The sequence below is a fragment of the Lathamus discolor genome, chromosome 5 (assembly GCF_037157495.1).
Source record: "Lathamus discolor isolate bLatDis1 chromosome 5, bLatDis1.hap1, whole genome shotgun sequence".
Classification (NCBI taxonomy): domain Eukaryota; kingdom Metazoa; phylum Chordata; class Aves; order Psittaciformes; family Psittacidae; genus Lathamus; species Lathamus discolor.
This window is the reverse complement of record NC_088888.1, coordinates 106572776-106599284: the sequence shown is the minus strand read 5'-3', so window position 1 is coordinate 106599284 and position 26509 is coordinate 106572776. Positions and strand designations below refer to the sequence as shown.

Sequence of the window (26509 nt, the reverse complement as noted above, 5' to 3'; positions counted from 1 at the left end):
ACCGATAATAAAGAATAACTTGAAAGACAGAATAACTATTGCACCAGTAATGCAATATAAATATGGAGTTCATTGCCCTTTGGGATAAGGTGTTACCTATATCTTCCATTTGTCTTACTTTCTTTAAAAAAACCAGTCTGCTTTGTTTTTCTGTTGATGGATTAGGTTTGAAAGTTTTCTGGCTCCATCACTACTGCTGCCTTACAGTAAAAGTTCAGTAGTGTATCAGTCTTTCAGTAGTGCTGAAAAAGAACTGAAATGTGATGTACTGCTACCTCTGGTCCATGAATTTCATTTGAAATCTATGATATATACTTGTTATTAAAGCATAGGAAATGAAATGGAGGGCCTAAAGCCTCAGTAGATATGGCTACAGACACACATAAACACAAACCTCTTAAAATTTGTTTCCAGTACTTTAATTATTTGTATCTAGCAGACTTGGAATAGAGTTTTTCTCTGATCAATCTGGGTAGAATCTATGGAAAAGTGATAGTGTACTTTTCAAACCCTCAACGTATTTATTTAAGAGACTTCAAAGACAAACAAAGGGTGTGCACTGTTTTACTATATTGGCTTTCTGAGTTTTGGCTAGTTTCCCAAATAGCAATTTTTATATTTAAAAAAAAAAAAGAAAAAAAAAAGGACAAAAAAAAAGAAGGAAGAAAAAAGACAGACTTAACTGCTTGCAGACTTTTCACGCATGGAAGATGAAGAAAGCTTCTTTTGATGAAGTGTAATTATGTCCAAACAGAGCTGACCCCCTCCCCCTATATTTCTTATGATCTTAACGGAAGAAAGTAGGGCTTTTCCTTTGAAGCAGTCGGGACTCAGTGGAGGATCTGAAATGCTGCATTCTGCTGCCAGAGGCAGGATGGAGAAATTGGTCCAGACTTGTCTTCCAGACTTAGAACAGAGAGGGGGAGAGAGAGGGAGCGAAGGAGAAAGAGTTATCATTAATGATAGACTTTTAGAACCCTGCTTAAAATATCAGGAGAAGAAAGTAGTAGTTACAAAGAGAAGTGAGAAAGCTCCTTGCGTAGACAAATATCGCTAGATGCAGGTCTTGAAGTAGAACAGGAAAAATCAAGTAATAAAGAGATCACTTTTCGGTAGCGAGAAACTAATCCACACCTGTTCCTGACTTTAGATTTACATCTTTCTAAACAGCTCGGTCTTTGATCTTTGTATCTCTAAATTTGATTGTGGAGTCTGAATCATCAACTTACCACTTCACCTCCTCTCCCACGTTTTTTTCTTGCTTCCCATGGCTCAATGGAGAAACTTGATTTTTATACATATTAATGTTGCTTGCCTGACAGAAGCTTCACGTTTTCGTTTGCGTAATTTCTCTTAAACACCTTTTCTGGATTCATGAGACTAAGTAACCGGGGCACTTTATGTGAATGCAGAAGTTGTTTGTATGTGGTTTTCAGGCGGTAGCTCACTTTTACAAGCCTGATCCACAGCACAGAGAAGAAAGAATTCCTGTCTTCAATAAGCAAAGGATCATAACCTTAATTTTGTTGTGTCCTGATACTTTAATCACATTAGCATCTAACTGAAAAAATATGCAAAGCCCACAAACTGCCGAGTCTCCTTTCAAGCTAATTTCTGGGGTTTGCCTTGTGCTTCAGCATATGTCCATCTCGTCTTCCTCTGTGTCAGCTCAGCTCACATGTGTGAATAACAAAGAATGCACAGTTTAGACACACTGAAGCAATAGTGCCAGATGACTGCTTGGCTGGGGAATTTCATAAAAGGGAACTACAATTAGTCTTTAGCCTCTGAAAATGGATAGTTGAAATGACTAAGGGCAATAAAGAAAGGTGATAAAAAGTGCATTAAAGGATTTTGTAGCTGAGGGGGGATATCTGTGAAATACCAGTGGAAGGCATAAGCATCAGTGAAAGAGGGGACCCTAAAAATTTATTTTGCTCATAATCCTGTAATATGTAAATCATCTCTTGAAAGCTCTGGGAGCTGAGTGTGCTGGCCGGGCCACACAGCACCCTGTGATGAAGTGGTGTATCAGTTACTGAGTGCGAGGAGGCTTTGTCAGTGTTACTGCATCAGTGGTTCAGTTCCATAGAATACCAGTTAGAGAACAAACCCCTTTCCCTTTCAAATTAGATGCTTACTTATTCAGCTTAGGCTGGTGTAGAGATGGCAGTTTAAGAATGCTCACAGGCGAGGTTGAAACATAGCTCTTTATATTGAGGAATGCATCTTTTTCTGGCTACTGTACTGTTGGGATATATTTAGTGTAGAAGACCTTGCAGTGCTTTTCCGTAGAATGATTTTATAGGCATAATATATTTTGTTGGGTCAATTTCTAGTCATGATAGACTTTTATACTGATTTGGTGTATAAACAGAACAGAAATATTGGAAGGCCACTTTTCACTCAAAGGCATATGGAAAATCCCTTTAGTATCTTTGTTACCCGTAATATTTTACTGATTTTATATGGGTGACTGTGATCTGAATGCCACAATCATGCAATTTAATAGTCTGAACTCTTTGACATAATAAGCTGGTGCCGAAGGAGGCTTTAAACCTGTCCATGGCAGATTATATGTGCCCAAGCAATAGGCTGAATTCCTGCTTGGAGAGGGATAAAAGACATGGACCTTTTTCAGCCCTAAACAAGCAGGCATGGAGGCACTATGTGCTTCAGCAGGGCTGTTGCTCGGTGTCTAAAAGCTGCCGATGCACACTCTGATGCTGGGGACGGCAGATGGTCAGGACTGGACAAAAACTTGATGTCCTCCTTACACATAAAATCTCCATGAGAGTTTTGAGGATCACTCTCAAAAAGACCTGAGAAACTGAGAATTCTCAATGAAACCAGGGAAAGCCACCTTCAGCTGTTCATCTCCACTGTGATAGAATTCAGCCTCCTGAGAGTTTTGTACCTTTGCCAGGGTCCCAGCCTTCCCTCTATCCTGCATCTGTTGGAGAGGTGGGCACAGCAGGAACACAGCTACACCTGGAAAATCATTTTACTCTGAATGACAGTTATATTTCCTTAAAAAAAAAGCCATGTCACATTCTAGTTTGTGAAAAATATAGCCAAGACAGCTTGAATTTGCACTCCTGATAATAAATGATGCATGTCTCAGGCAGGTTTGGGGAATATATGACTTGGACCAGAAAGAAAGACCAACTACTAGATTTGACAGCCAAAGCTCTGTTCTGTATTATGCCTTATATATAAGCTGTTCTATATTAAGCTCAAAAAAAAAATGCATTAAGTTTGTGCTGTTACATATCATTGAAGATTTGTGTCTTGATTGAATGCCTTCAGAGTTCAGCAAGAGGAAAAGCCCTAGCAACAAAAATGCACGTATGCACACAGGGAGTAGGAGGGGTGGGGGGAGAGAGTTTTAAGTGTCTGGTAAAGTAGCAGCTTAAATGAGCATGAAGGCCGAAGTTTGCTGACTGTTTTATTGAGTCACTGTTGTACGCCCACCTTTTCCTGTCTTGAAACAGTTTTCAGTTTTGACTATCTGACATGACTAACCGTTGCATATCTAACAGATTACAACTGTCAGTGAGTCTCCCAAACAGGGGCCAGCGCCGTGTGAGAATGTGCGATCAGACGCAGGCAGCTCCCCTCATTTATTTCTTGTTAACGTTTTCATTCAGCTAAAGGCTGCGGATGATCTTGTGAAACCTCTGTGTGAATTCAGACTTTGAAAGATAAATAAATAAATGGAGACTGACGATAGCAACGTACGTGCACAGAGCAGTTTCTCACCCTCACAGGAAAGCTGGGGGTTTTCTCAGTGTTTCATTGGTGGAATATATGTAGGGAAAACAAAAAAGTGTGTTCCAGTAATAATGATATCATCATATTACCCCTGGCATATGAAGGACAGGAGACACTGATTCCCTGTTAAATGACTCCCAGGAGGAAAATACATTCTTTCCTCATCTTATTGTAGTAAAGTCAAACGAATGAAATGATAAAACTGTGTGAAGTAAATAACATGTGGCCACATTCTGCTCTCTGTCACACAGCTGCAAAACTGGAGTAAATTTTTAAATTATCTGACTTGCTTTGGACTTACACCACTTTCAATACAGCAAAGAATTTGTCTTGTCCTCAGCAGTGAATCACTTTTGTTCTGTCATTGTATGATGACCCATTATTAAATAAGAAACATTTAGATTGTCAACACATGGACATATTCTTGACATAGAGTAAAACTGAAGGGGAAGAAAACTCGTATGGTCAGTTATGTTTTTAATTTTCACGATTGTGGTAACGACAGGGAATAATTTTAAACGTCTCTGATTCTTTACTGAACATGCATGTGACTGTTTTCATGTTGTAATCACTCATTCCTTGTTGGTTTTTTTTCCCTTTGTAGGGAAGAGCTTTACTTTGACAATAACTGTCCTGACAAATCCCCCGCAAGTCGCTACATACCACAGAGCTATAAAGGTTACAGTGGATGGGCCAAGAGAGCCAAGAAGTGAGTATTTTATTCTTATTTATGCACTTACATCTGCTTAATTTTGTTTACCAGAGACCTGTAAATGAAATATATGTCTTTGTCAAACACTGGTTCTTGCTCAGCAAAATATGTAAGCGCATGCTTAATTTGGAGTGTATTGGACCACACACATACTTGCCTTAAACACACACTTAAGTGATTGGCTGAATTTGGGCAATCACGAGCCTGATTCTCATTCACATCAAGGTCTTGATACATTATCTGCCAGTGTAAATGAGAACTAAACCCACTGTATTTATATATGATCTGATTTAGGCATAGCAGACACAATCCTGCAGCGTGCTGAATTCCCTAAACTCTTGTGAGCTTCTAGCTGAAGACGTTTAGAGCAAAATAGGAGACTCAGCTTTCAGGATCAGTCCTAGCGCAGGGAGAACATATATAATATAGTGCCTTAAATTCTTTTGCCATCAGATAATTAATGCACCTGGTTAATCTCATCATACCTGAAATTGGTTTTCAGCTATGGACTCATCATAGACCCCTGAGGGCCAAAGAAAGATAAGAAAAGCATATCAACAGCATGGTCTTTATTTCTTATTTGTGCACAGAAAGTATGTTTTATTTAAACAGAGCCTAGCAGATTTTCACTCAGCACGTTTATCTCATAGCAGTACACCTTCCTAACTTACTAAGAACCTATTTGCAGTGTTCACTGGCTATATTTTTATGACAATTGTGTTTTGTCATGTTCTAGCAGTTTTATGGGTAGCACTTTTAGGTACAGTCAAGTCTGGTTAATACACGGCATTTTATATGGCTTTGCAGCTAGCACTCTTAGCTGGTAGCCAATTTCACATCGTATGGGTATCACTGATGAGCTAGTGCTGGATTTTTTGTTAATCTAAAGGACTTCTATTAATCTAAAGACTCTTTCTAAATTGATTGGATTAACTAGATACAGCTGTATTTAAATTACATTTAGAGATTAAGAATTATTTGATGAATAACCGCATTAAAAAGATCCCTATAATGGAAGCATCTCAAGTAATTATATTGCCTTTGATCTGCACATACAAATGAGACCTTTAAGGAGCTTTCATTGAGTTTTGTTTACCACAAAGGCAGAAGTGGAAAAACATAGATAGAATTCATGCAGTTAAGTGTTTCTCGTGCTAATACATGCTACGGTGTCACCTCCTCTTGCACTTAGCGATCAGAACTGAAATGCCTTCTGTAACAACTGTCCAGCCTGTAGAGTTTCACCTCAAATAACAGATCAGAAAAAGCAAGTAGCTATGGATAAATTTCATTATGTAGATACTTGTGTTGCTACCTGCTTACAGCTGAAGTGTGCATCTGTCACAGCGAGGGGATTTTTGTTCTGACTTCTCTCCTGAGCTTATCCAGTTCCCATTTTTAACTTTCACTTGCACCTGGTGCTCTGTGTAGCCTACTTGGAGACACCAGGCAAACTGCTTTCATAAAGTAAAAAACAGGGAGGAAGTTACATATCATTTAGCCATTCCCATTTGGAGGCTTCTTCCATGTATATATTGAGGCAATTGCAAGAGAGGGAATCTCCCAGCAGAGGACACAACCGCTGGGGAAGAGCAGAGCAGTCTGAAAAGGATGCAGAGAACAGCTTGGACTACCCTGTGTAGCACAGAAAGGGAACCTGCTTGCCTTGGGACTGACCATATCGGTGGCCAGTGGACTAAAAGTGAGGCTGTGTTCATACAACTTAGTAAGATTTTTGAGTTTTGCTGGAGTTTTCTAGTTTAGACCTGAGAGGCCTCTGTACATGATACCTGTTATTCTCAATGAATAGCTTTCTTAGTGAATGGTGAAACTGTGCTCTAGAGTCATTTTGGTTCTGCAAGTTCTGTTACTGCCATCTGATACTTTGAAGGCTATGGCACCTCCAGAATGACTAGTTATTAGGGTTGAATTTTCAGGAAAGAGCAGCTCCAGTGAGCTGTGAGAGTTTCACTGAAGTTCTGCTTCCTTTTGAGAGCCCCTGCACTCCTGTAGATTTATTACCATTTGGTAGTAATCGTTCAAGACGTGTTTCTGGCATTTGCATTGCATAAGGAAAATTAGGTGGATGGGGGCATTAAGGAATTAAATTCAGTGAGGCGCTCTGATATCTAATGTGTTTTTCTTAACAAATTATGTATCAGCAAATAGTGCCCCTCTCTGCCAGGATCTGTATTTCACTTTGACATCTCAGGCATGTTATCCTAGTTTTCCTCTCTCTGGCAGCTCAACCAGAGCTGTCACATCACAAACAACTTTTTTCTTAATATACACATCTGGCGTTGGCAGTTGGACCAACTTCATAAGAGCACATGATCATCATTCATTACAAGATTAAAAAGTACCCCATGGCATCATTGATGTTTTTAACTTTGATCTTTTGCAGTTGTGATTCATCTCAGTTATAAGACTTCCCTTTAAAGGAACACAACCGATGACTTATTAGAACCTTCGTTCTAAGTAGCGTAAACATAAAATTATGCACATCTTTACAAAATGTCATTTACTTTGTTGCCAGCTTATCATTTAAAGACATGACATCATGCTTTAGATCGTGAATTTGTAAGGCAAGGCACTCTGACCTTCTGTTGGCAAGTTGACTGGAGTGAACGAATGCTGCATGCTTTCCAGCAGCAGTAGGAGCAGCAGCAGTACCATGACAGATATCGTAATCATTTAGAGCTTGACTTCAAGAGTGCTGAACAGTCATGGCATGCAGTGACTCCAGTTGGTGTTTTGGATGCTCAGCACTTCAGAAAGTCAGATTCCTAAATGTAAGTGCCATTTAGCTGTATTAAATATATGCTTGTAGAAGCTCACTGCCCTGTCTCTCTGTTACTATTGTAAAACTTCTTAATAGAGACAGTGATATCAAGTTATCCTGTTAGGAAAACCTGCCCATTTCTAGATGAGAAAAGATCTTCTGTTGATTTTTCCTTGGAAAAGAGTTACTTATTTTTATTACCTATTTCAGTCTATCTAGATTGCCATCCAGGGACATCTGCTGTGTTGTACAGTCTTTGTGCTGGACTGAGATAGCACACTGCACTGTGAGTGATGGAGTTAGAGGGGGGGGTGTATAAGTTTTTCGGGAGTCATTGGGAAATCCTGCAGATACTTTCCTCATATCCAGGATAAAACCTCTGCCATATCCAGATCTTAGCCAGCAGAGCCTCCTTCCAGCTGGGAGAGCTGAAAGGAGTTTTCCGGAGAAATAAGTTGTCATGAGGTCATAACTGACCAACAGATAGCAAGAGGTCACTGTAAAGGAACTAAAAGAAAAAAAAAACCTTGAACAATAAAACCAATAAACCCCCAAACCTCTACCTGAGCCCCCCTTGAATGCCTTTGCCTTACCTCATTAAAAATAGGTAATGATTTGTCCTTCTATAGGAAGTAGGAGACATGTCCTCTTTTTTTGGCTGCTTTTGGTAGAAATCCAATTAGGAGGGAAATCAGGAGGAAGGAACAAGGAGAAGTCTGTATATTAATATTTTGCTTGGCTTCCAAAGACTTTAGTTCTTGTCTAGTTAAAAGTAGATTCCAAAGCCACCAGCCCCAATTTTCTCTATCAGTGTGAATGGAAAAGTAGTTCTGAGTTTTGAACTGAAGCGTTTCAGTAGGGAGAAAACTGCTCTGCTTCATTCAGCTCCTGAATATTTCTCTGCCGCTGCAGCTTGCAAGGTGCACACGTGATGAAAGGTATGAGCAAACATCGCCTTTTTGTCTGTGCACGCTGCAGAAGCCAGTGAAAGCCGTCGAGAGGGGTTCTGCTCAGCCTCTCTATTAACCGTTTGGCTGACCTGGCTTATAAAATGTAGATAAGTGAGTGAGATATTTGAGATTCCTCGACTTCAGACCGTAACAGTTTTAGGAAGTTCTCCCACTTTTCTATCACAGACGGAAGGTGGAGGGATAAGTCGGGTTAGTGGAATGTGCTTTGGAGTAGAACAGCTTTAAATCTTTCAGGTTTGGGTTGTTTGGGGTTTTTTTTAATTTTTTCTTTTTTTTTTTTTCTTTCTTTTTTTCTCTTTTTCTTCTTTTTTTTTTTTTTTTTTTTTTTTTTGTTGACTGCCTGTCAGGAGCTGGGCTGGTGGCCAAGCAGGAAATGACACATCCAGAGGCATTTGTGTTGTGCAACATTTTGTGGAACTGATGCAAGGATACATTGTCTGTTTACGCATTCCTCTGCTAACAGCCTGCATGGCAGTAATTTTATTCAGGGACACATGGCATGCTACAGCAAGGAGCTAGATCCTTGACATCTCTTTATGCAGAATTATCACAGCAGTTAAAACATGCTGTGTGTCCCCTGTTTAGAATATTCTCTGGCTTGCCTTCAAAAACCACTCTGCCAACCCCCCCTTCCATCCCAAGAATATATTGAGTTGACTCTGGTTTCTTGCTCTGTGGTAAATCGGGGCAGTGCAGAGAGAGGGTTTTCAGAACAAGAGGGAATTTTACAGGCAGGTCCTGCTTAGTGCATCCACCCCAGACGGTAAATGTAGCATCACTGTTTTTTCAAGTGATGCGTTGCAGACACTGAGCACAGAAGTTTGCATCGGCATGCGTTTTGGCATAGCGAGGAGGTTTTTAATTAAAGTCAATGCTAGCTACCCCGAGATATGATGAACGAGTCCTGGGGTTTCATCCAAACCGAAGCTAGAAAATCTGTGACTCGCACTGGTGTCTTTCAGAGTGACAAATCTCTACTGAGATCAGCTGGGTTATTCCGGATTTCTACCAGCGTAAGTGGGAGCAGAGGAAGGCAGAGTGGGCGGTCTGGCGGTTTGCAAGTTGCTCTAAATGACTTTGTGAAGCTCAACGTTTGCCTTATAATGGCCCTTTGTAAGAAATGAGGCAAAATGTGATTATACAGCCAAATAAATGTTCAGCGTGGCTATGCTGTGGTGCTCTTCCCTGTGACTATCATTAGCATATTTAAGCCTGACCACTTAGAAGCTGGGACCTGGTCTCTTATGCTCAGTTCCCCAGTAAGGAGCTGAAGTGTTTCTGATATCAGTGGTACAACACCGGGTCCTTTTGCAGTGTAAAGTGCCAGACATCATAGTTTCACTCACTATCATTTGCTGCTGGTTTATTTGTTTTGCAAATGTGCAATTTCACAAGCCACACTAGTTGGGGACTGGAGCTCCTGAGCATTCCCAGAGGCTGTAAGAAACTGGTGGGATGATTCAAGTGTTCCTCATCAAAGGTGGCAGACATTATATACTCCAGTGGTTTAGGTTTATGTTTGAGATGGGTGTGTAACCCACAGAGCAGTGCTTCTTATAGTTACCCCAACCACCATGCACGTCTTTGGAACAAGGTGAGCAGGAGGCTGTCGGGGATGATAGCTGCATCCCAAGGACCAGTCAGTTCTTGTTTTTTCCACTGCGGCTAGAGAGGGGCTGGTGCATAAAAACTCATCATCGGAGGACTAGACTATGAGAGTAAAAACAATTTATTTTCCAGTGATTGTAACTTTTGTCTGCTGGTGCGCTGGGTAGGGTAAGATGAAAGTGAAACCTACATAGCTCACTCATGGGTTGAATTAATATGCTGCAGTTCTGAAATCTCAGTGACCTACGTGGCACCATATGGATGTCTCCATAGGAGAACATTGCTGCCCAGAGTGGTGACAGACTGACCATATATTCACTGTTGCAGGGAGAGGGAAAAGGCTTTGAAAATTAAGTAAAACAAATGGGCAAGACTGAGGATAAACCCATTCTCTAATCTGTCGTCACCAACAGTAATGCCATCTCAGTTTGTATTTGTCAACAGAACAGACTGTTTCCATCTCATTGCAGAGGGAACACTATTCCTAGTGCATTCAGCATGTAAGATGACCATCATGGTGTTCTTTTGATATTGCAGCTATTGCTGTTTGTATTCAAAGTGTTTCTCTCAGCCACAAATAAAATCACAGTTCCTCTGTGGAGTTGTGCTGCATAGTTGTATGAGAGTTTTGCCCTCAGTAGCTTACAGTCTCCGTGAAAAATAATGACGGAAAAAGGGGTTGTAACTAAACAAATGAAATCAGTGGTGGCAATGAGTCTATTCTGCATCTCCATGCAGCACAACTGTGAGGAAAGGAAAAGTGAAAACCATTTTGGTAAGTCTGTAACTACACCGTGTAGGTACTGTGGAGGAAGATGATACAAAAAAAAGGCATGAATAGCTTTTCCCAGACCATTTTGTTCTGTCCTTACCTCCCAAGAGAACACTTGTACATCTTCTCTGTTGAAATGCATTTAGCTTGTTGCTAAATGCATTCTATTCTCACACTTCAGTGTAACACCACTTTTACCTCTCCCTCCACTTTCCGAAGTGGGTCGGGAGCTAGGGAACAAGGCATATACATCTGGGTGTCACTGCATCAGAGTAAGTAGAGTACTAACGTAGTTCTTCCTTGCTGGCAATCCTAAATTTATTTTTAAGGTTTTTATAAAGTTTATTTTTAGTCTCCATATCAACTTCATTCTCCACTGAAACATGGTCATCCCAGACACGAAACACAGATGCTGATTTAACCAGACAAGGAATGCAGGAGAGGAAATGAGGATGAATATCACATTTAATTGAAACTTCAAAATGTTCTCATGCTGCATTATATTTGGGATGCTGGAAACCTTACTCTTACAAAGAACTGCATTACTTAATGCATGTGTCTGCTCAGATCTCCTGTTTCATCTACAGTAGATCAGCTTACTCAGCAAAGCAGTGGCTTGATTGAGGGTGCATTTCAGCACCTCAAAAACGAGACATGTAGGGTAAGTTTCCTCTGAAGTGAATGAAGGGACACAGGCACTTGCAGAGAGTGATTCATCCCAGCTATCGTAATACCTATCTTAGAGTGCAGTGAACTACATTTTAAAGCTATCTGTCCCTTTCCATTGGTTATAAATGGAGGCTAGATGACTAGCCTAGACTAGGCACCCTGTTTTTGAGATGGCTGAAATCAGGTGAGATTATGAGATATTATAGTCCTAAAGTGTACCTAATGACTGCTGTGAAATTCAGACAGCCTAAGTTAACTTTAAAGTAGGGAGCTCAGGGAGGGATAGTAATGCAGTCACAGATATCATGGAGTTCAGCACGGACTAACCAGCTCTTTGGGTGGATGCTTTGTCTTCAGTTGAAGTGTGAGCAGCCCATGCTACATTTCTGAAAATGTATGGAATTGTTTAAAACTGTCTTTGAAGTGTCTGCACAGCTGACATAATGAGTGCAATACACACATACCTTAAAAATTGATGCTATCAACTAAAGTGTCGTTATCACCTCTTGCAGGGTTTCAGTAGTCAAGTACTGCTTGGGTCCTACTCAGTTTGGGTTGTGTGAACTGCTCAGATTAAAACTCAGGTAATTAAGGCATAGCATTCAATCAAATTCTGACACTAAAATATTGCAGCTGCAGAAGAAACAACTTAAAGGTGATAATACACTTTATTGTTACCTAAAAGTGAAGCATATTGGGGAACACATTTAAAGATTTTCCAAGTTTCAAACTTCCCTGCTTCACATCAGAATATATTAATTGTTCCTTCCTTTTCCATACTTAACATGCTGCCCGTTCTCCTTTGCTTCTGAGATGTAATCTTTCCCACAGCGTGGGAAGGCAAACCCTTTTACCTGATTATTGCCGGCATAAATGTTTGTTGCTTCCATCAAACTCTTGTACCTTCATTTTGTGAACTTTGCTCCCACTTCATAATACCCTGCTTCTTTAGTAGCCCAGCTAATTTAAATTCAGGATTCCAAACAAGTATTAATCAGGGTGCTTGCAAGTGTAGAATCTGCTTCCTGCCTGTCTGTAATCCATGTGAGTAATGCCAATTAGTTGTCTGCTTCCTTAAACCTTCATACGCTTTCTCATTCATTCATTCCCACAGTAGTAGACATGGTCTTAAAGGTCACGTGCAGTCAGAGGCACTTGATGGTGTTCAGTTTCATTGCTCTTGGAGCTCAACAAGAAAATCCTCACCTCTACAGGCACCAAAGAGTGTGCTGTGAAAGAAATGGATAAGTCCAGCTCTTGCATTTATAATTTAATTTGATAGAAATGGGGATCAGGCTCATTATATGTTGTCAGACAAGTAGGCAATTATGTACAACAGCTTCACACTGGTGCAGCATCTTCCTGGAAAGGATTAGGCACTGGCAGGCACTGATGTAGTATGTGTTTGTTTACATACGGTAAATACTAGATTAGATTTGCAAAAGAAGCCCAATTTTAACTGGTTATATTAAAAGGGATCAGAAATCCAGAGGTTACCCATCAAAAAGGGATAGTACTCACAATTATTTATTGTATTTTGAAAATTCAGACCTGTGTTTCTCAGTACAGAAGCTGGAAAAGAACAAAGACCTGAAAATATAATACACAATTGCTGTGTGGTACTAACCACTGGCAATGAGTACAGAACATATTATACATTTCTTGCATGTGTACATACATAACAAAGGGCATAGGTTCAGATTCTTAGACAACAATATACTTCAATTAATTCAACAAATGTAGTGAATTTATCAAGCACTGTAGACATACGAAATGCAATAGAGTTGGTTCCAGGTTTCTAGGATACAATTGCATTAATAATTTGACTTTTCATTCCTTGGGTCTCTTACCACCATAAACTTTGGATCTGTGGAACATGCTTTTTGCTTTTATATTGGACATTCTTCAGCTTTGATGATCTGGGCTATGGGTCCACTATGGGTCCGCTCCCAGTTCTGGTCTTTTTTGATGTCTTTGAACAACTGTTTTCAAAACCAATGCTATAATAAAATTGCTACCTCTGTACACAGAAATGTTACCCACACCTCAAATACTGTGTTCAGTTCTGGGCCTCTCATTAAAGGAGAGATACTGAGCTACTGGAGCAGGTCCAGAGAAGGACAAAGAAGCTGATGAAGGATCTCGAGCACAAGTCTTACAAGGAACAGCTGAGGGAACCGGGGTCATTTAGTCTGGAGAAAAGAAGGCTCAGCGGGGGGACCTTATTGCTCTCTACGACTGCCTGAAAGGAGGATGGAGGGGGATTGGAGTCAGTCTCTTCTCCCAAGTTAGAAGTGATAGAACAAGAGTTAACAACCTCAAGCTGCACCAGGGGAGGTTTAGACTGGATATTAGGAAAAACTTCTTCCCTGAAAGGATAGTCAGGCATTGGAACAGGCTGTCCAGGGAAGTAGTGGAGTCACCATCCCTGGAAGTGTTCAAAAACCATTAGACAAAGCCCTTAGTGACATGGGTCCTTGAGGAGTGGTTGGACTTGAGGGTCTTGAGCATCTTTTTCAACATAGTTGATCCTGTGATTCTGCAGAACAGGGTTCAGCAATAGAGCTGTGAATGTAAATGATTCAGTGTTTCAGTTCATCAGCTGAGCAGTCAAAAGGAAAATCCTTTTTATAAAGAGACATACGGGGCAAATTTTCAGAGGTGCAGGGTGGATTGACTTGCCTAAATGCTAGATATGGTGGTGTCTCAGTGGGTCATCTCTGGCCCATTGCAGTCAAAAGTAAGATGTGTGTATGTGTTAGAGGCTGGTTTATCCCACCCTAACTGTCTCCAGGTGTCAGTGTGCAGAACTCTGAGGGAGACTGTCAGTGAGCACTAACTGCAGAGGGAATGCGGAGCAGTGTGGGCCACAGGCCTGGCACTCAGTGCCGTGCAGGTATTTAAACAATAAATAGGCATTAAACAATCAGCTTTAAACAAGCTACCTGGCTTACCGGCAACTGCAGCAGCACACAGCTTTGAAATGCTTCTTTATATTCCTTTTTATTGTTCTTTAAACCTTTTAAAAGGGGGCTTTAGTGCCTGCTTTTTCGACAGCCACATTGAAGGGTTGCTCTCTGAAGCTTGTTACAGTTTAGGTCGTAGGTGAACCCCTCCTCGTTAGACATAAATAACCACTGTGTGATCTTTTATGTTTTCCGTGCCTGCTTGGTTGAAACTCTCAGGCGCTCAACACAGAAATGCCTGTCCTGCTTTAAAACATCTTTCCCCATGCTGATGTGCTTGTTACTGTTCCACTCCCAGAGGCTGTGGCCTCTACAGCTCATCAGTAGTCTGGCTTTTATACGTGATCCTCATCACCTTCCTGGCAAAGTCAGACAGTTTAATTAGCCTTTATCTTTCACTTTGGAAGAGTGAGCCCAGAGTATGTCTATTAGTGCCGTGAAGAGGTCTCACGCCACAGTATTCATTGCCTGTGGTATGACCCACAGTCATAAGCACCCGTGAGAATTAGGACAATTACAGCAGATGAAGGATACTCAGACTCAGTATTTAGATAGGGTTTTCATTTTGCATGTACCCGTACCTACTGATCTATGTTATTAGTTTCACTCTCCTTGATATTTGCTATTCCTGAAAGATGGCAGTAAAAGAGAAGCATGATAGCAGTTGGCTCGTAGAGATAGTCTTTATTATAGACAGGTAGGAGACAGGTTGGTGCTTGCGAAAACCGGATAACAGCGACTGTTCTTTAGACCCAGCTTAAGGATGAAGGGAGCTTTCTGGAAGCGTGTTTACTTCCATGTGGGTGCAAAGTAAACACCTCACTAACTATATACATGCCGTGCAACACTAAGAATTAAAACAAGAACTGTTTTTCTCTGGTGACGTGGTGTAAAAAGGAATAAATATAGATTTAAGGTATGTAACAAGGGGATACTTACACACCAGATAAATAATAGCATGTCGTCATAAAAGAAATAGAACTTTTTTGATTAAAGGGCAGATACTTCTAGCTCTAAGTCTTGCTTTGTGAGTACACTACAGAGGAAAATTATAGTAGGAAAAGTCCATGTCTGAGCCCTCAGATTTGGGACATGCCAGGACTACGGTTGTCAGTGCAGCTTTAATTCATGCATGTCGTGTGTGTGTGACAAAACAGTCCACTGTAAGAGCATGTGCTGGTTTAGCCATAGGACAGCAATGTCCTGTGGATAGGGCACACCCACTTGCTTTTATTCTTATTTTTTAGAGATCTAATGATATATGGTGTTCGAAATGTTATACATAACAATATGTAGTGTTCAGGTTGAGTTAGTGGTGAATGGTCAGTACTCCTGAACAATTAATCTGAAGGTCTCATACCAGGCACTGCGAAAAGTATGAACACACAGTGAATATGATCTGTGAACACTGGTTTAAGCAACTTAACTATAGTCACAACAAAAAACCATGTGGCAGGAGCATAAAGTCTGCGGGCCAGGAATCAGCTACCTTTGGCAAGCTGTCATCAAAGCTTTTAGCTGATAAAATCTAAGAAAATTCCATTATGCGAAATTCTATTTTTCAAAGTTTTATAATTTTACCAAATCTGGAAGAATTGCCATGGAGATTCTGAAAAAAAAAATTACAAGAAAAAAGCCAAACTCCTGAATTTCAAATCTCCATTCCAAAATACAGTAACAAAAAAAGCTTCTTCAGCAAAAGATTGCCAGAAATATTTTTCAAGGCGCTACGTTTTCCCTGTGCTAACTTATTTCCAGGAATGTCTGAGACATTTTGGTGGAAATGGAAGAAATGTGTTCTTTACTCATGCAAAAAAAAGAGGGATGCAAGCGGTCACAGTTCAGTAAACTTGCAAGGAACTGAAAATCAGGTCTTATAATGGGAAGCATTGGGCAGCTTTAAAGATAGGCAGTCCTACGAGCCCCACCTCTACATATTTAATCTACTGTGGTATTAATTTGCACTGAAGAATAATCCATTAGCTTCAGTGTAAATCCTGCATAGAAGATTAACTTGGCAATTGGCAGGGTCTCCTCATGGGTTGCAGCAGTTCCAGCATCAACTTCAACAGGTCTTTGGCTGGTGATGGGCAGGCAGCGAGTGAGATGCTGTCTCCAGCAGCACATGAGAGCATGACGTGACTCCTGCCTGCACGCTGGGGACGTGTTGGAGAGAGCAGCAACCTTTGTAAAAGATGAAACAGGGGCCACCGCAGCCTGCAGGGCTTCTGGAGGCGTTGCAGGTTAGAAGGCAGCGTGCCTCCAGGCACCAGCGTTTGGCAGGACTCTCCTTCCCCACCCATTGCCTCTTCAGAGGGGTAATTTGGTGTGCATACACTTCAACTGAATTGGCACGGTCCACACAGACGTTGTGCAGGCTGCAACACACATGGAGCGCGAGCAGAAAGAAGTTTGGGCTGTAGACTGGGACTGCTCATAGCTCCTTGCTGTGAGTGCTCCTGCACCTCGGTGCCCCATTGCTGAACTGAGAGTGACAATGTAGTCAGTACTGCTTCTGAAAAAGAGTGTTTTTAGGCAAAACCCCCTTGTGTTTAAGGATGACAACCACAGGAAATTAACATAGGAAAAAAACCTCCAAACTTTGCCCTAAATATCCCTTGGGGCTGGCTATGCACTGCTCTCTGAGACCCCCTTAGCTCAGGTGGAGGCAGCTCAGTCTTTGTCTGTGCACCGCTGGAACCTCGGGATGGGCAAAATCCAGGCCCGGTATCATTGCCAAGGTGGAGTCAGTGAATGTGGAGAAAGGCACTTCAGGCTCCTGAGAGCCTCCTGGGGAGGGTGTAGAGCTATGTAACATCTGGGGCAAATGACCAGTCCTTCTTCAGAAATAATCTGGGTGATAGGTACAGCCAGAGGCAGGGTCTGTGGTGGTTTGGATGCCCTGATGTCAGCCAGTGAGAAACTATTACTTGTTGTTACCTTTTCCTCTTCTATGTGACTCAGAGCCGCTAAAGATGTTGGGCCCATGTAAAGCCTACAGGAGTTGTTTTAACAGGTTTGTAAATTGGAGGAGCTGATCAGAAGCAGACAGTGTTGCAAGTTATACTTGGGATCTGCTCTCTCATAGAAATCTTTCCCTTCTTCTGAGGAAAACACGCACTGTACTTGAAGCTGCCTCAAGAAACAGTGAAGGAACTGCAGCAGTGAAAGGATGAGCAGAGAGCTGCATTGGTTTTTATTTGAAGTTAAAACAGACTTCTTTGGAGACAGGTTTGAGTGCTGGGCAAAAGGCACCTTAACAGGCAGTTTTATTCCCATTGCTACTCCAGCTTTGTTTAAGATATCCCCCATGTCTTTTGCTACCACAGTATTCCCATCCTCGGGAGCCAAGCAGCTTGAGAGCTGAAAGAGAAGTGTTGTCAGGAGGGTGATTAAAACAGGGATTGATGCAGCTGGGAGCCAGGGTTCAGTCACCTCTCTGGGCCTCTGCATTAGTGTTATGTCAGACACAGTAGCTTTACCATGTGCGTCAAGTTTATGCATTTTTTATTGTCTGGAGCTGCCAGAAAACGCTGACCCCAGAGTGGCTGCACTGCATAAGCGCGCAGTGGTGGAGGGCAGTGCGCTCTGCAAACCGTTTACGTTTCCCTCTTTAATTTGTCGCTTATGGGTCATATCTTTTTATATTTACATTTTTAAATTAGTTCAGTGTGCCCTGCACTCGGGTTCCAGAATCCACGCGGAAAACTTCCCAACTTTACGAGTTATTAAAAAAATTCCAAAACCCCTCACTTAATTTACGTTCAGTATGCAGAACAGCTTAAAGCTTTGAGAGGGCTTCACATGTTTGTAAGGACATGAGTTCAGGGAGAGATTAGATTTTAGGGCTCATATGCAACATGGAACAATTACATCTGTTTGGTCATCTCTTCAAAGAGGATACTGTCTGTCAAGTGAAATTGGCTCAAAATTTAAAAGGGGAAAAAAAAAGTTTGGCATGAAAACTAAGCTGGTCAAAATAAAATGGTTTCTCCAACATAAATTCCATTAGAAATAAAGCCAGACTCAGCAAATGCTTGAGATCTCCCATATGGACTAAAGAGCAGTTTTGCATTGAAGTACAATGCAGTTTTTTGGAGTGCATTTGAGACAGCTCCTGTTTTGGAAGCCTGCACATGTCTTATTTGAATGACGATTTGGACTGTATATAGCAAAAAGCAATGTTAGCATATCTGGAACATCAGCATAATGGCTGTCTGTTAGAAGAAATGTTTCTTTTTAAAGAGAACAAGACACTCCTACCGCATGCCTTTTTTTTTCCCCTCCTTTAATTCTCACGTCAGGAAGTTTTCAAGACCTGCACTCTTCAGCCACATGAGTAAGTCAGCGATGTAGGAGGATGGTTTAGTGACTGATGCATTTAGACGTGGGTACTCCAGGTCTGTCATCTGCCTCTGACAACTTTATGACGTTAGAGCATTTGAAAATCCGTATAAGCAGATAACCAAACTTCAGTGGCAATTGCAAACCTCTATCTCTCAGCCTCAGTTCCCATTGTGTGAAATGCGAATTCTAGCACTACCCTACCCCAGAAATGACATGAATATGGGAAGAAGGTGAGGAATAAGGGTGTTTGTTTACTCAAGTTGTGTTTTTAAGGCATATTCCCATCCAAGGTTTATAACAATATGAATCAGAAAGCTTCTGTTTCCTTTAATAAATGGAAACATATTTATTTATTTGTTTGTTTTTACTTCATATTTGTCCATCCTCAAGATGGACAAATGGGTGCTTTTTTTTCTATCCTGTTAGCTTTGAGCTCCCACCATATCTTGCTGCTCTATATTGTTGTATCAGAGCAATGTAGTTGTTTTACGCTCCAGATCCCAATCCCTTCAACTCCTTGAAGGCATTGCAGGAAGGAAGGGTGGCTTGTAGGAGTGAGCCTCTCACTAAATCAGCCTTTACTCAGACTTAAATACTTGGTGCTTTCAGAGAATGGCAACTACCAGGCTATTCTAGTGCCCGCTTACAGGCTTTACACTAGTAGAGCCCGGAGAGATGAAAACCAGACAAAATAAAAAGGCTGAAAAGATTAAACTGCTGTGTGGATAGATATTATTTTCAGGTTTGTTTTATTTGCCATTGGCTGGTGATTTACCATTGACTGGGAAATGGCTGCAATCAGGCGCACATGTTTTTATCAACCGCACGCTTTCTGACTTTGAGAAGGCCACTTGAGTGCAGAGAGAGAGTGAGGGGAGAAAGCTTTACAACTGTGGGGTTGTCTCCATGCACGTGTATGTCTTGAGGGGTGGGGAAGGCAGCCATCCTTAACCAAAGATTTGCAACCTGCCGTTTTAGCTGGAATAGGAAAACCAGCTTGACAAGAATGAACGGTCTTGCCAAGCGACATTCAGGGGAGGTTGGTGGGATTTTAAACAAATCTCCTTAAGCAAGCATGAAAACAAGCTATTTAGCGCTCATTAATGTCTCAGGTTAAACTCGTGAATAATTTGTCATGGTTAGGCTCTTTTGGTTTCATTGGTGTTTTTCTAGTGACTAACGAGATGACAGCTACACATGCTTCTTGGTATGCCACTGTTCACAATAGGGTTTAAAGTTGTGTATTTGTTATTGATGTCATTAAAGTGATGGATTTGAGCTTGGTTTCTGAGGCAGCCGACTGGGTGGTTAGAACTAATTTCTAGCAATGGTTTCAGAGGTTGAAACCAAAGTGTGTATAAAAGGAAATGTTTCTTCTTTTAAGCAAATAATTTGAACCCAGATGAATGAAATTTAAGCAAGTGAGCATCAACTCTGAGTTAATTTTGACATAGTTGTCTGGAAATCATCACCAATTAAAATATTTTTATGAGCTCGAATGTAGTATTGTCTTTCGGTGCTTATGCAAGAGAGGAACAAACTGCTTGTTTAACCCCAGCCTTGAGACTACTGGCCAGGATATATGACTGAAGTTACAACCATCTGGAGCTGCAGGGAGGGCACAGGCCTTCGCAAACCTCACTTTGTAAGGACAAGGCCATTTCTCTACCTGAACTGGAAAAACACGTGAATTCGAATTGATTGCTCGCACCCGTTGAGATGCGCAGCTCGCTTGAAAACAGATTCACCAAATACATTTGACATGTCAGTCTTGGATATGCAAAGAGGACAGGAGCAGCTCTGGAGCCTGGGAGTCCTAGTTCAGAGTAAAAATAAATCCCGTGGGTTGTTATAATAAGGTTCTTTCATGTGCTCCTCCAGACTGAATAGCTCGAGAGATAGTTCCTTAATTTGTACACACACCTTTCACACCTGCACATAAAGAAAACCTTTGATAGCAAGTGCTTGATGGAATAACAAGATGAGTATGTGCAGAATTAAAAGGATACACACCATGCTCAAATATTATTAGAGCTTTTTAAGCTCTGCATATTTAAAATAATAATGAATGCCCTGCCTGATGGGGAGGAGCAGTCTCCGCATTGTGAATTTGGCCTTTTCATGAGAGCACCATTGTTTTTTTGTTGTTTTTACATTCAAAGGCAGTTGAAATGTTGAAGACTTGAGTAGAAATGTCTGTTGTGTTTCCAGCCGCAGTCTCACTTATTCAATGAGACAGACTTTTAACATTTAAATTTTTTTTACTGGTCTTCACTGAGGTTTTTTTGCAGTGTCTTTCATTATGTATATGCCTACGTATGCATATATATATATATACACATAATAGTACTGCATGCTTATGAAACAGTATATCATGAGTTTTTGTTTTCCATTCCATAATTATAATTTGATTCCTGTGCATTATTGTATTTTTCAGGCTCCGAACATTAGACAGATGTTCAAATATTTCAACACAAACAAAACTGTTTATATTTAACTTACAGAATCATTATAGGTTTGGTATGTATGCATGGAATTTGCTCTACTGTGAAGTGTTAACACTAGACCTGTGCACCACTTCAGTCTGAAAGAAGGTAGACCTGAAATTGCACTTAATTTCAGCCTCCAGTTCAGTCCATACTGAGAAAATTTCAGGGCTTAAGACGCATGATCAAGTTACAGGGGATGTCTGTGTTTCCACATGTCAGCTGAGCCACAGCAGCTGCCCAGTAAGGTGTTCTTGGCCCACCATAAATGTAAGTAAGTTGGTTTGATTTAGCTTAGCCCTCAATAAAAGAGGCTTAAGATAAGCAGAATTGCTGCACACTTGCCACAGGCAAGGACCACATGCGCAGATGGTTACCGTCCAGGTTCAGGACATGGTAACCCATTCTACTCCAGGAACTAGCTGTGTATCTGGATGGTTCTGTACTGGCAATAGTGAAGCCAATTTTTACATCAGCATTTACATTCTCTTTTAAAAACTAGTTGTTAAATCCCTTAACATAGCTGGGTTTGTTGGCTTGCATAAAAACAGTTCGCCAGTTCTCTGTCAGCCCACAAGCACTGTTGTTCACGAGAGAATGGCATTTTGAGGGGAGCATTCAAAAGCAGATTTATTTTACTTCTCAGTCTGGTTGGGGAGAGGTTTCTCCTGAGAAACTTTGACAGGTATTTCAGGATCTAAATTTTACCAGTCTTGACTTCTGAGATACAGCTTGCATATAAAATGTGCTTGCATTGGAAGCTGTTGGAAGAATAAAAAAGCTATTGGAAGCCATTGGAAAAATAGCTTGCATTAGTTCACCTTGAACTCTGTAATTCCCACAGTCTGTAATATTTAGCATATAAGAACCAAGAGCTGATTTAAGAAACATGCTTTTGAAATCCCCTGTGGCCTCCTTTACTTGCTGAGTAGGGCGAAGTTGCAACAGTTCTCCAGGACATAGGCAACGAGCGCGATCGTGAGCCGCGTGTGCGAGACTGCACCATGAGTGTGGGCAGACTATCAGCCTGGCTCAGTAAGCTGCAGTTCAGCATTGCTTTTGGCTTTCAATGTGAGTAATAACTCATCTGGGTGTTTCACCTCAGAGTGAGTTACCTGCACTTGTACCTCTGGATTTATAACAACATATCCTTAATCTGCTTTCCTTAACATGTTACTACCCTCCTTAGACAAGGGATTTGAGAAGGTAGTGAGTGTGGGTTTTTTACTTTCTGCAGCTGCTTTGAACTAGAGGATTTCCAGTTCCTTAACTCGCAATCCTCTGGGTCATTTCCCTATTCTGTGTCTGCAGTGGTCTAGTAAGTGGTATCTGTCCCTAACAAACTTTCATTGTCCCTAACAACATTTGATTCTTACACATGTAAATATGGGTGGTTCATGAATGTTCATGAACATGCACGTCCATGGGGAAGTTCCCATCTTTTTCCTGTGGATTAAGATAAGATTTTTGTAAGGGAGGAAAAGAGAGGGTAGGTCAGATCCTTCCTGAGCTCAGGTGGACTTTTTCAGCAAACCGGGAGATTTAGGTAGAATATAAGGAGTGGTAAGACACTGGAACAGGCTGCCCAGCTGAGGCTGTCCCATCCCTGGCAGTGTTCAAGGCCAGGTTGTAAGGGGCTTTGAGCAGCTTGGTCTGGTGGAATGTGTCCCTACCCTTAGCAGGGGGATTGGAACTGTACGATCTTAAGGTCCTTTCCAGCCCAAACCATTCTTTGATTTTATTTCTCATGCCCATGTAACAGTGCAGGAAGTTGATTAGCAGAACCTACTGCAAATAGAGTAGGGAAAGCAGAAGGTGTCAGGGTGGAGGCATCTGCCATAAGTGCCTTAACCCCCCTTCAGGTCTCCAGGGAAACTGGGAAATTTGTGAGCCCTTTAGACCAGCATGACAATAAATCCGTATCAGGGGAAGGCACATCACTCTGCCTTGTGCATCCTCTAGCAGGAGGAATCCCATGGGCAGGGGACCTGAGGGCTCGTTGGGTGCCCTCTTCCAGCCATGGCTGTGGTGTCTGAGAAGGACACCATTCCCCAGTGCTCCTTTAATCAGCATCAGTCAAAATGAGTTGGCTTAGCAGAGTCCTGCTCCAAGTCAGCAGTAGCTGTGATCAAAGACAAGTGATTAACAGCAGAGAAAGGCCAGGCATGATAACCTCGTCAGCCGGCACAGCTGTAACCTGAACAGGCCACGTGAACACAGCCCTGGCTGTGTTGGGCTTGCTTACCCCCCATGCTGATGGCACGTCCAAGCTTCGTGATGAATAGCAGGGGCTGTGGACAGTGACCGGTTTTCAGTTAAACATCTCGCATAGATCAGCTTCTGCTTTGGGAACGGAAAGTGAGCTCCAAAAAAGTCAGTTCCCATTTGCTGAGTGCTTAAACAGGATTTATTTTTAAAGCGTTATTTAAAAATTTATAGTTTGTTCTGCAAAAAATAAATAAATAAATGTTAGTCTGAGTGAGCTCTGCAACAATGTCAGAAAACCCTGAAAACAGAGGCTTCTCCTGGAGATACTGACAAGAGTACTAGCCATAAACCTGCTGCTGCAAGACCTAGTTGGTCATTTCCCACCTTAGGGGTATAAAACAGTTGAGATCTATTAGAAAGGAGAAGGCCTCCAGGCTGTTTTAATCTGGAATTCTGCAGCCTGACATTAATGAGGAATTTTTTTTTTTTTTTTTTTTTTTGCGAGTGTTTGGCCAATCCATTTATGCATTGCAGACAGTAATAAATTGTCAAGTTGTTTGTGAAAAGTTTGGCTCCATGCATTTCTAAATACAAGGTACCAGAGCAGTCACTGTGAAATCCCGTTTCAGTTTGGCTCACAGTATTGCAGTGACCGTTTTTGTTGTCTTTTGTAATTAATAACTTGCTTCTCTGTCACTTCTCCATGCTGCCCATATAAATATTTCTGAAACAGAGCCTCTCCTATGTGCTAACCTTGTCTTTCATTAGCAACAGTGAACACATGGGAGTAATTTGGGATGCCAGGTGTGTTCTTCTGTTACTGTCCAGCATGTCCCTCCCTTTCCTTTCAGTGCTGGTGCAGAAGAGTTCAAGTAGAAAAGAAAAGCTGTGGAAATGGTGAATCCTCTCTTGCTGCTCCACACGTGTTGGCCAGGGTGTAACCATCAAGTAAAGGGTACCTGATAGAGCCAAGAAATAAATACCTTCTCCAGTAGCACACCATCTGTAAAGGCTTACAGTTCACAGAGAAGTAGACTTAAATGTCTAGTGCTATTAGAGCTAGAGCAATGAAAGGTTAGTGAATGGCAGGAGATAAAAGCATCTAAGAATACATGTACAGCAAGTGATAAGAGAAGAAGAGAAAAATAAGACAATGAAAGATAATGAAAAAGAAAAGTTTGCAGGTTTCCTGGAGGAATCCATGGATTAGGTTTGTAAGGAATCAAACATGATAAAAGGCAGGGAAAAAAGATAAGTGAATACTGTTTATTTGTGCTGCTAGGTGATAAATGTTTTCCCCCCTTAGTTGCTCCATTAAAAGTTGTCCTTGGGTGGCATGGTTTAGTGGGAGGTGTCCCTGCCCATGGCAGGGGGGTTGGAACTAGATGATCTTAAGGTCCTTTCCAACCCTAACTATTCTATGATTCTGTGATTCTAAAAGCCAAAGATCCAGAATGTTTTGAATTTTATCAATATTAATCACTTTAAGTTCAGTGATTTCTAAGACATGAGACAGAGCGTAACCCAGGGTGATCTAGGACCTGCTAATAAATGCTGAGCAGTGCCCATGGGAAGGGAATGATGTCTAACAAGTCCATAATTTCAAGATTAATTGATGAAATGTCCCATTAAACTGTCATTTTCAGTGTTGACAGTTTTCTGTAGACCTCAGTACAGGGCCGATAGACTCCTTCCTGTCCTTGAGAGGATTTTGGCTTGCCAAAAGTATTACCCATCAATTCTGAAGCATTGTGAGTCACGTATTTAACGCACTTTTTCCCCCGTCCGACATGGACAAAAGAGTCCAGACCTGCGTACAGTCAGGTACATCCAGTGTGTCCAGCTGTGGAGGAAAACATCTGTAACAGGTTCCATCTGAAAGAACTAAGAGGAGTGGAAATCCCTGTCAGGATGGGAACCAATAGCTTGCGCCTTTTCTGAAAAAAACAAGGGAACACTGTCATTTTCTGAAGTTTCACCTTCAGGATGTGGCATAAAACTAAGGTTGTTAACATTTGTGGTCACAGATCTCATTGTACTTTCACCAGCATGTTAATTTTGGCCCATGAATGCCCACTGTTATAAACCATACACAAAGGAGTTTTCACTGCTCCTTTAAGTGATTAGCACAGTTTTATATATGACTTCTGAGTTCTTGACTTTTCTGCGCAGTCCCCAAATTATGTGATGGCATTTGTTGGTGAGGACAATTCTTGCTGGTCATTTTTAAACCACTGGTGCTTATTTTTGTTGATAAACAAAGGTTGAATAACTTTACGTAATCATGGTCCTGCCTATTGAGCAGATCTCTCTGGAGGTTTGGTCTCACTTGTCCATGTCAGACTGGGGAAAAAAATGTGTTAAATACGTGACTCTTAATACTGAAAAAAATAATGGGTGCTACTTCTGGAAAGCCAAAATCTTCGAAGAAGGTGACATTATGCCTAAATAATTTCAAAGCAGGGTTATATCTTGATAAACCAAGTTACCTCTTTGAACTTTCTGTCAGAAATTTAAACCATTCATAGAGTGAATCAGTGTTCGAGTGCAGCTTTCCTGTCTTTTTTTCTGGTCCTTATTTAAAACCTCAAAACCACTGTGGGTAATTTCCCCAAGATCCACTTTAGAAGTTTGTGGCATGTAGCATGAAGAGTAGGACAGCTGGCCAAACCCTGAACTCTTATCCTTTTGAGCATTTTCCTCCTGTTTCGACAAATAGCACAAGAAAAGTTGCCACCTCTCTCCCTACAAAATTAAAGGCTAACTTGAATAGGTGTATCAGCCCAAATCTTGCTTCTCTTGAAGCAAGTGGGAGTTTTGCCATAAATTCAGAGGAGAACTGGATCTGGTTAACCCATTTCTGCTGGGTTTAACCTCTGTCTCCAATTGCCACACTTCAGTTGACAAGCAGTTCTTTTGCTATGGAGCTGAGAGACTTTATGAAGCATGCAGAACTCACAAATATTGTTTAACCACAATGATCACCACAGGAAACATTGGCCTAAAATTCAGGTTTTGTTTTAAAAACAGAAAGTTTGGGGGGGAGAGAGCATTGTTAATTCCAGTTTGGACAAAAATCTGTTTGTAGCTTTTTTTAGTGTCACAGAAAGCCAGTGCTGTTGCTAACGTCTTCAGTATTTCTTCGCTGTGTTGAAAGGCTCATTCAGAGCGTTTTGCTTGGGCATGGGGACTAGAAAGTACTGTTGACTTAGCA

At 41.3% G+C, this 26509-nt stretch overlaps 1 protein-coding gene across 6 annotated transcripts in view; it reads left to right on the top strand.

The window, feature by feature from the left end:
* The window catches only part of RUNX2 (RUNX family transcription factor 2), a 225308-nt gene that overhangs the window by 75556 nt on the left and 123243 nt on the right, over window positions 1-26509 (top strand). For all 6 annotated transcript variants that reach the window (XM_065681813.1, XM_065681811.1, XM_065681812.1 and 3 more), the window contains one exon: window positions 4379-4483. In XM_065681813.1, the coding sequence (XP_065537885.1) occupies window positions 4379-4483 (105 nt within the window). The remainder of the gene's footprint in view (window positions 1-4378; window positions 4484-26509) is intronic.